We start from the raw sequence: 10,278 nt of genomic DNA on the forward strand, positions 1-10,278 counted from the left end.
CCAAAGGTATACTATGATTAATCATGTTGACACGTGTCATTAATAGATTGATTAATTTAATATAAATACCTAAGTGAATATAAGTGATTATTTTAATTTTCTTTATCATCGAAAAGGCTATAGGCTATGGCGCCTTTTTTTAACCTAACCTCATTGACAGCCCTAATTTTCATAGGGCAAATTATGACACTATTTAATTAGGACAAACATAATGAGGTCATAAACTTTGAAAGTTCTAAGATTTTAATTAATTGGCCTACAAAATATCTTAATTCATAGTACTACTTATTCGTTAATTTCTGCTAATATATTAACTCATTAATTAATTAAGATTACAGAAAACATTAAAAAGGAAAATAAAGTGTAAATATATACATTTCTCTCGACATTACTATCGTTTGCATCATTTTGATGATTGTTAACGCATAATTGATACTATACAACAATAATATATTCGGTGTAACACCACGAGTAGAATTTGAAGAGGAAACTAAAAAAAATAAAAAAATTGAAGAGGGTAATTAAATGTACGCAAAACCTTGCTTATTCCTACCTTGTGAGATAGAGACATTTGCTCAATTAATGCGAAACTGATACTACTACAACATCATATCATATCCAGCGTGATCCACAAAGTAGCAGTACACAAGACCTTATCCTACCTTGTGAGGTAGAGACACTGTTTTTGATAAATCATCGGTTCAATTAACACATAGTTGATACTACAACAACCACCACCACAACAACATATCAACAAAGTAGCTAGATCTGAGAAGGATAAAGGGTACGCAAAACCTTACCCTACTTTATGAGGTAGAGAGACTATTTGTGATAAGCCATCGGCTCAATTAGCACATAACTGATACCGCCACTACATCAACAACATATCCGGGGTAATTTCATAACTAGAATCTGAAAAGGATAAAATATTGTATACTAGACCTTACCCTTACCTTTTTGTGAGGTAAACACGTTATTTCTAATAGACCTTCTGCTCAATTAACGCATAGCTGATGATGAAAGGAATTTTAAAAAAAAACTATATTAAAGTAATTTAGTTTTCTTATTACAACTCTATAAATTATAATTACAGTACTGGTAATATAAAACTTGAAACACCAGCAATTTTCACAATTAAAGTGATGTAGGTGGTGTGTTTAAATTAGGACAATATGAATTTTTTCTAGTCTCTGGACGTCCAATAAAGAGCTCTGTCTCAACTTCCATTATTTGTCTTTCAACATCTTTCTCTACTTGAGGAAATGGTGTCAAAGTCAATGGTAGCACCTCACACTGAACAACAAAAAAAAGTTGATAAAAAATCATTTTATTAAAAAAATTGAGAAATTTAAAGTAAAATTATTATTACGTATTAATAGATATCATTCTTTTTAAGAATGATTTTTAAAAATAATGTCACATAATATAGAACAGAATGAGTATGATCCACCACTAGCAAAAATATGGAACCGGTCTCAACACATTTAATATCTTACATATTTTTCTAGTATTATAACCAGTAATAAGAATGTCAAATATTTGTATTCATCTCAACTATTTTATAACGTAATACATACTATTTCCTATCAGCATAAATACCAAGTTACTATAATGATTATGTATCTATGTCCATCAAAGGCAAGTGTATTCATCTCAACTATTTTATAACGTTCTACATGTTATCTCCCAGCAGCACAATTACCAAACTACTTTATGATTATGTATCTATGCCCATCAAAGGCCAATGTTTATGCACATGAGAAAAAGTCACTTGATGTGTTTCTTATCTCTACTAAAATTTGAATATGATTTTTTTCATAATTAGTCATTAATCCAACTTCATTTATCAATCTTAACCAAACATTAAACACACATATTAGAAACATTGATATGCAGGCAAAAATTTGGAGTGATATTTATCTCACCCTTTTCCTCAAGTCTGCATTTTTCTTCAATAGAATTTTTTCCTAAGACGAGGAAAATATGTATTATAAGCCAATTGGATTAATAGTTTTGACTTTAATAGATATTTTATATATATTAAGTGATTTACCTCTTCCTTCAGTTGAGCAATCTGTTCCTTGAATAACAGATTCTGAAACAAAATAATACAAATAAACAAAGGAAAATTGTATATAGGTTTAATCCATTTGTATAATATTGTACCGAGACAGGTTTAAAGAGAGCGATAAATACAATGAGACACTAACCAGATGTAATGATAAGCTTATAAAGTGATCAAACTAGCTTAATTATAAGCACTTTTTAATTTATCAAATCTATGCATTTATTTAAACATCGAAATGTTTATAAGCTAAAATCAGCCGTAAGTTAGTAGTCACTCAAACTTATACCTATTCAGCTTATAAACACTTTTGATTAGATCAAGTAATTTACTACTATATCAATTGCTTATATTATTACAAGTGTCACTGTTTTTACTCAAACACGTAACTGCTTTAATATCAAAACGTGTTTTTTCATCACTTGATATGTACAACGTACTTATCAACTACTTTTAATCATCTAACCCGAATCAGACTATAATTAACTTGTTAAAGATTGAGGCATATATAGATTTTTACCTTTCTTGCCCTAATGTTGCTTAAACTTTTTTCCAACTGTTCTTCTACCTGTTGAAGTTCATCCAAGGTGGAAGATTCTAGACCATGTCCTAAAAGCTTTCTGAAAATAATTCACAAAAAAAATATTTTAGAACTATTTGCTGATTTAATTATTGTGCAACAATAAAAATTAAGAGACAATTAATTAACCTCTTAGAGTCTTCAAGAAATTCAAGTTTTCTAGTCATGGTTGCAACTTCCTCTTTCAAATGCTACACAAAATAAAGAGTTAGTATTTCAAACATACCAAAAGTATTATTCATCTGTGTCGAATTCTCTAAAAATGCACAAATTTTAAAGAATTTAACAGTATACAACGATGGATGCAAAAGAAGTTTCTAATTTGTCTGCTTCGTTAGCTTCATGAATTCATCATAATTATAAGACACTTAAAATTGGGATGGAGTAAACATTGACAATATATATATATATATATACCCTTTTTGATGGGTGTGCGAACTAATTCTCACATGGAAAGTTGAAAACAAAATACCTCAGTGGTTAGTTGATCAGTTAATTTTCTGTTGAGTCTTCCCAGGCTCTTGTCATTCTTCTGATAGCGTTCTATTGTCTTGGTTGTACTAAAAATAAATAAATAAATAAATAATAAGAAACAGAATAAGAATAAAATAAAATTACTACTGTATAAAAAGGTGAATAATTTCAATTTCAAAAGTGAAAACATGAAAAATTAAATTATAAAAACACTCATGACATGAGAGTTTTAAGCAATCCTCATCTTAAAAGTTAATTTTTGGATCGAGTTAATTTAAATCAAAGATATATATTCTCTTAAAATATGATATTGGAGTGTGTAGTACTGTGAAGGAAGGGTGAAAAGAACCCTAGGTATAAGGAAATATATAGGACATAAAATCGTAAGCTCATAAGTAGTGGGATGAGTCAGGACTCTGACTATGTGACTGTTAGAAAATGATCCAATGATGAGTTATAGGTAATAGCTTGGTTAGGAGAACCCATGAGAATTGTAGCGAAAACAAATCTTCATAATTGTCATAGTTTATGGGCCCAAACCTAAGTGATCTCTATTTATGACTAATATGAAAACTTAGGTGAAACTAAGTAAAGGTTCGATCAACTAAAATTAATGAATCAACGCGTTGGTTGTGGTAAGACTCGTAGTAAATCTTGGTTGAAGGATTTGTACAGGATGACCTTCTAAACAAATCTCTCGTACTAGTTTTATCCAATATTGGATCCTCATTTTATATTTTAATTTTGAAAAAAGGATAAATATACCCCGAACTATCGTAAATGGTATGCAAATACCCTTCATCATACTTTTGGGACATTGGTGCCCCTGTCGTCCAAAAATTAGAGCATATATACTCTTTATACTAACGGACATACACATGTCATAATCTTATCCACCGATTAAATATCGGATCGACGGATAAGATTGTGCCACGTGTCCCTATTTAGTCTTCCGTTAGAGTGAAGGGCATATATGCTCTAGTTTTTAGACGGCAGGGGCATCTATGTCCCAATAGTATAACGAAGGGTATCTGCATATCATTTACGATAGCTCGAGGGTATATTTATCCTTTTTCCCTTTAATTTTTACCCAAGTTCTAGTAAATTGGCGTGCAAAGGGGTGTTAAGAGTGTTTGGAGAAATTGTCTAATAGATAATTTTTGAACAGTTAATTAAGTTTTAGTTAGTATTACAAAATTATTCAATATTTCAATATTTTTATTGCAAAAATTAATGAAAAATTCTTAGTTAAAACATTGAAAAACTCCAAAAAGAGTTCATATTTAGATTGTGAAAATTTAAACTTCATCAATTATCTCATGAGTCATGAGTTTGGAATGATAAAGATATGGACACCATGAATGGATGGTGGAGTTTGAAATTTATACTTTAATTATGAAACTTTGAACTCCATGAATCATTCAGAAATTTTGAACTAATATAATCCTCATTTTATGTTTTAAATTTTTATCAAAGTTCTAGTAAATTAGATTTTGGCGTGCAAGGGGGTGTTAGATTGTCTAGAGAAATTGTCAAATAGTTATTTTTGGACAGTTAATTAATTAAGTTTTAGTTGGTATTTCAGTACTTTTATTGCAAAAATTAAATTTTGATGAAATTTTTCTTAATTAAAACACTGAAAAACTTCAAAAAATTTCACACTTAGATTGTGAAAAATTGAACTTCATCAATCATCTCATGAGTTTGAAATGATAAAGATTTGGTCACCATGAATGAAATGTGGAGTTTGAAATTTCAACATATTTTTCACACTTAGATTGTGAAAGTTTAAACTTCATGAATCATTCACGGATGTTTGAATTCCATGAATCATTTTTGAGATTTGAAACTTCAATCAATTATGATAGAATTCCACCTATCAAAGTTTCAAAATCCAACATCATATGTTCAAATAGTTTTGTGGTTTAGCTGAGAGTATTTTTGTCCAGATGTTATATTCACCAAATGGTGGCTAATAACAAGCGGTAGTCGATTTTAGAGTCTCTATTTAAGTCATAGTTGCTTATAAAAATTTTGCATGTTCAGGCGCTTTGAAACCAACTTCATGTTGTCGTAACTAAAGTTACAAAAAATTGTGTCTAAATTTAAATAGACTTTTGACATTTTTACTGGAGTGTGGCCTAATAAAGACAAAACTTTCGTCATTTTTGTTTAAAGTTATTATAGGATTATTTAAAAGAAAAATTGGACACCTAAACTTCAGTCATACAAACTTCCCAAGTGCACCTTTTATTGAAGGCTAGTTTCTTTTTGGGAAGATATTCTGTTGTTGTCTTCTTGCTGGTATGATCTCAATATAATTCTAGCTACCCTCTCTTTCCATTTGTGTGTGACCCATGATATCTTGATCCTTCCTTTCTTTCTTGATCTATCACTATTACCCAATAATGAAGAGTTTGAATCAAGAATCTGGATATTTTCATGAGACAAAGACCCCATGTGGAAGCATTTCAGGATACAAGTCTAACCACCTCAACTTGAATTTATTTTTTTGAAAAAGTAATATTTTAACTTATTTGAACACATCTTTTTTGTTTCTCAAGCCTCTAGTGTTACATAGTAAATCTCTATGTATATCGTTATGTATAGTAAGAGAATGACCCCCTTCTTTCACTCCACCCCTAATAGTAAGTAGGACTCCTCGCAAATAAAAGGGTTCTAAGAAATTCAATTTGAATTATCTTCCCTTGTGTTCGGCTATAGCAATATTTCTCAAATTTAAAACTGCATAGGAATTTTTATTTGTATCTCGTATAAAAAAGAACATTTTATTTGATGGAATGAACCATATCCTTTCTTTTCGGGCTAGATCATGACTGAAAAGGGAGAAAAAATACCTCTAAAAGTATGGAAATGGTTAATCTTTTTATTTTGTGGCCAAATCATGATTGAATGGTTCATCTAAGGAAATTATGCATGTAAAATGGAGATCAACTGCAATTTATTTGCTTGCATTAATTAATATGCATGAGTATACTTTTCTCAAATCTCATATTGCAAACTTTGGTAATTAATTAGTATTTTAGATTATTGAGTACTTAGATTCTTTCACACAACATATATATTTGTCTCTATATATATATTGACAAAATTTTTTTATAATAACTACTAAATTAAGCATATTATCTAAGGATTCTCAAACACATTTAAGTTTAAATTACTAGAAGATTATATGTTCTCTTCTTTATCTTGTAATTAAGAGATTCTGCCAACAAGTGACCATAGGATCAAACTTCTTTATCTCAAATTTTTACTTTTATTGTCTATATATTATAGTATATTATATCCCCTCGCAGTCCTTCCCTAAATCTTGAGATAATGAAAGATATTTCGTATATCGAACTGCCCCCTCTTACAATTTAATTTGTATATATTATATCATGAGTTAATTAACTCTCCATAGTGCTTGGGAAGATATATATTGATGCATCATGCATCTTCTAATCTAGTTTGTTTAAGCCAAATTAGGCCCTCCTATTGCTATAGCTCACCATAAGCTATGACAACTCCAACTCACAATCATAAGAGCCTGACCCTCAATGCCAGAGTGGCTCAGTGGTCAGTCTTCATTTGAATTATGTTAAGGGTTAAGACTTCATGTTTTATAGCATGTCATATGTGTGATTCCTGACATGCTATACAACATGAAGTGTTTATAAGTGTTCAAACAACTTAGGTCTTTTGAGAACTAGATATAATTTCATAATATGATTAATGAATCAAAAGATATATCAAAGCAAGGAAATGGAGTAAAAAAGAAGCAAGTATGATATTAGTGCAATTGCACATTCGTACACCAGAAATTCTGAAGATTTGGTACTATATATAAATAGTATATTAGCTAGGTAAAGTAAAAAATACTATAGATATTTTCTCAGGTGCTACATATATAATATATGCAGTGTCATATCACTTCCAAGTGCAGTACTCTTCACTATTTACAACAACAACATGATCTACTCAGTATAATTCCACAAATATAGTATAAAAAGAATGGTCTATATATACGTATATATTGTCTTACCTCTACTTATGAAGATAGAGAAATTGTTTCGAATAAACACCCGACTCAAATAACAATTAAAAAGTTTTAGCAGAAATTAAAGATCCACTTCCATTTATAAGTTCCAAAATCATGAACATTATCAAAAACAGGCAAAAGTTGGTGGGGTATTGGGAAAAACAAATTTGTAGCAAGTACAATTTCATTTCAACTTTCAAGTTTAAACTTCATTTTAATTGTAGTAAAAAATAGAAAGGCGCTACTACTCCCAAGTAAAATTTTGCCACATACATCAAACTTTTTATTTTCTTGTTTTGATGAACTACCCCTTGTAATTTACATATAGCCATCTAGAATTTGTACAAGATTCAGCTTTATCAAGATTACCAAATAGTAGTAACATATAAATCATCTAAAAATAATAGATTGCATTGGCACACACCTCTATACACAAAACAATCTCTCTATTTTTTAAAACGGAGCACTTGAATCTCGGTGGATCGTAACAATAAATTAAAGTCATTTGTTCATTTACAATATTTCATCATGTATTTAAATCGTCTACAAAGGGTTCGATGGAAATTATACTTCATGACTATAACACATGAAAACCCCAAAAGAACAAAGCTTTTTTTTTTTTTTTTTTTTTTTTGTTTTTTTTTTTTTTTTTTTTCAAGTAAAATTTTGCCACATACATCAAACTTTTTATTTTCTTGTTTTGATGAACTACCCCTTGTAATTTACATATAGCCATCTAGAATTTGTACAAGATTCAGCTTTATCAAGATTACCAAATAGTAGTAACATATAAATCATCTAAAAATAATAGATTGCATTGGCACACACCTCTATACACAAAACAATCTCTCTATTTTTTAAAACGGAGCACTTGAATCTCGGTGGATCGTAACAATAAATTAAAGTCATTTGTTCATTTACAATATTTCATCATGTATTTAAATCGTCTACAAAGGGTTCGATGGAAATTATACTTCATGACTATAACACATGAAAACCCCAAAAGAACAAAGCTTTTTTTTTTTTTTTTTTTGTTTGTTTGTTGTCTGTTTCTATTTAACTAAAGGATTTATACATTATCCATTATATAGAGAAGAGAATCAAGAGAAGTTAACAAAACAGATAGCAAGGCAGAAAAATAAGGGACCCTATTTGACAGATAAAGCAAGTGATCATTGTACTTGTTATACATTTATTGTATGTAATTTTCTGAAAAATGTATAAAATTCCTAAATTGAGCTACAAGTTGGATACTAAAACGAGATTCTTGAAAATTAAAAATTCCATTTTTAGATATTGCTATATCCACATACAATTATGATATCAAAGAGAAACTAAACATCAATTTCCTACATGACATGGTAGAGTATAGTCTTGCTATCATACCATACGATCCACTGAGATTCAGCCCTTTGTCAGCTTCGATTCGTGTAAACAATAAATAAATTCAAGGAAATAACAATATGTACCTGGAACTTGAGAACTCATAAAGCTTTCCTTTTGGAGAAAATACAATAAGAGCAACTTCAGCATCACATAAAACTGAAAGCTCAAATGCTTTTTTTAGAAGCCCACTTCTTCTTTTTGAGAAGGTCACTTGTCTACTTGTTGCATTTTCAATTCTTTTCAACTCAGTTTTTCCTCTCACCATTTTTATTTTTTTTACAAATTGAAAAAAAAAATCAAGATTCTACAAGTGAAAAATCAAGAAAATATTGGTTTTTGAGTTTTCAGATCTAGATGATATATAGAAGAAAAACAAAATTGGTTCAAAGGATCAAAAACCCTAAAAAAGACAATAAAGAAAAGGGCATATTTTTTTTCTTTCTATTTTTATCAATTTTTGGTTGTTTGAGTTGCAACAACTAAGATAGAAAAAATAGATATAAATAGGGAAATGATTAAGGAAAGACTTGTAAGAAGCAAAACCTCATATATTTTCTTCTTTTGGTAAAACTTGCAAAGAAGCACTATATTAGACAAACTGACAGCTCCAAAAAAAGAAAATATAAGTGAGTCTCTATGATAGGCCACAAGTGGGGGAATTATTAATTATTATTACTTTTCTATTTTAAAAAATATATTTATTTATTTTTATTAATTAAGAAGAGATGCCCATATAGGGACCATTGACAGCACATAAAATAATCTTCATGCTTCCCTATTGGTGTATTGACCAAAAACCCTAAAGGAAAGTTTGGTAGCCGGTTCAGAGATGAGTTATACAGTTAATAAATTATGCAATGATCACTAAATTATATTGTTTTGAGTTTAATTAATTATATACACTAACAATATAAATACAAATATGTTACCTAGAATTTGTAGTTGTTTAATTGGTTGGTTATTTGAACTTTCACTTTGTTTATAAACAGAGGCAGTTTCAGGATTTAAAATTTATTGTTCCTACAATGACTTAAAGTTAATATATACAATAATAATTATGTTCGTAATTAAATATTTATAGATACTTGGGGAGTTTCTAAACATTTATAGAAAGAGATTTTGGATAAAAGTTATTGAATTCACATGAATACATAATTTAAATTGCGTGTCAATCTTGGTTGATAAAGGTTCAATTCTCCGTTTTGCAATTCAAGATCTAAAGTATGTATGGTTCATACAACAACCATTTAATGAATTAAGTTTATATATATATACTTTAGATTGTGTATATACAAGTTAAACCTAATTGAGTTTATTCCAATGCCCAAATAAATACCATTCACACACTTTGAAACAAAATTTGATAATTTCCCCTATTTACTTTGTAGTATTTGTTTTCGTTGTTTCTTTTTGGGACAATATGAATGAGGTTACACTGATATTTTTCTTTTCTTTTTTAAATCTCTCACACATATAAAATTGAAGAAGAACCAAACATTTGAAATTAAAAATGTCACTCCGTTTTTTTTTATTATTGTATCTTTATTGCATATCAAAATTTTACTTTTTTACATTCGAAAATATGAAGTTGGTTCTTCACAATTATGCAATCTTTTTATTTTATTTTATTTTTGATTTTTTTTAAAAAAATAGGTAGTTATATTATATATGTACGTACAATATTCAGAACAGACTTTTTCAGAAAATGCTACAGAAGTCATTATCTCAAAC

At 29.1% G+C, this 10,278-nt stretch overlaps 1 protein-coding gene across 1 annotated transcript; it reads right to left on the reverse strand.

Moving 5' to 3' along the window:
• Window positions 1-1,026: 1,026 nt before the first annotated feature.
• Window positions 1,027-9,134, reverse strand: LOC102599642 (agamous-like MADS-box protein AGL19). The gene is made up of 7 exons (XM_006358787.2): window positions 8,631-9,134; window positions 3,118-3,205; window positions 2,775-2,836; window positions 2,586-2,685; window positions 2,054-2,095; window positions 1,926-1,967; window positions 1,027-1,293 (listed from the first exon to the last, which is right to left on the reverse strand). Exons 1-7 carry the CDS (start codon window positions 8,810-8,812, stop codon window positions 1,135-1,137), a joined length of 675 nt encoding a protein of 224 aa, XP_006358849.1. The 5' UTR covers window positions 8,813-9,134; the 3' UTR covers window positions 1,027-1,134.
• Window positions 9,135-10,278: the final 1,144 nt, after the last annotated feature.

Source organism: Solanum tuberosum, unplaced genomic scaffold (genome assembly GCF_000226075.1).
Source record: "Solanum tuberosum cultivar DM 1-3 516 R44 unplaced genomic scaffold, SolTub_3.0 scf00281, whole genome shotgun sequence".
NCBI classification, from domain to species: domain Eukaryota; kingdom Viridiplantae; phylum Streptophyta; class Magnoliopsida; order Solanales; family Solanaceae; genus Solanum; species Solanum tuberosum.

Bases quoted from the DNA above. Each gene is read 5' to 3' on its own strand.
- LOC102599642 (XM_006358787.2), bottom strand. From the start codon at position 8,812: ATGGTGAGAGGAAAAACTGAGTTGAAAAGAATTGAAAATGCAACAAGT. The intron at 2,837-3,117 runs GTATTTTGTTTT...TATTTTGTGTAG, and splicing joins CTGATCAACTAACCACTGAG to CATTTGAAAGAGGAAGTTGC. The intron at 2,686-2,774 runs GTTAATTAATTG...AATTATTTTCAG, and splicing joins TTTCTTGAAGACTCTAAGAG to AAAGCTTTTAGGACATGGTC.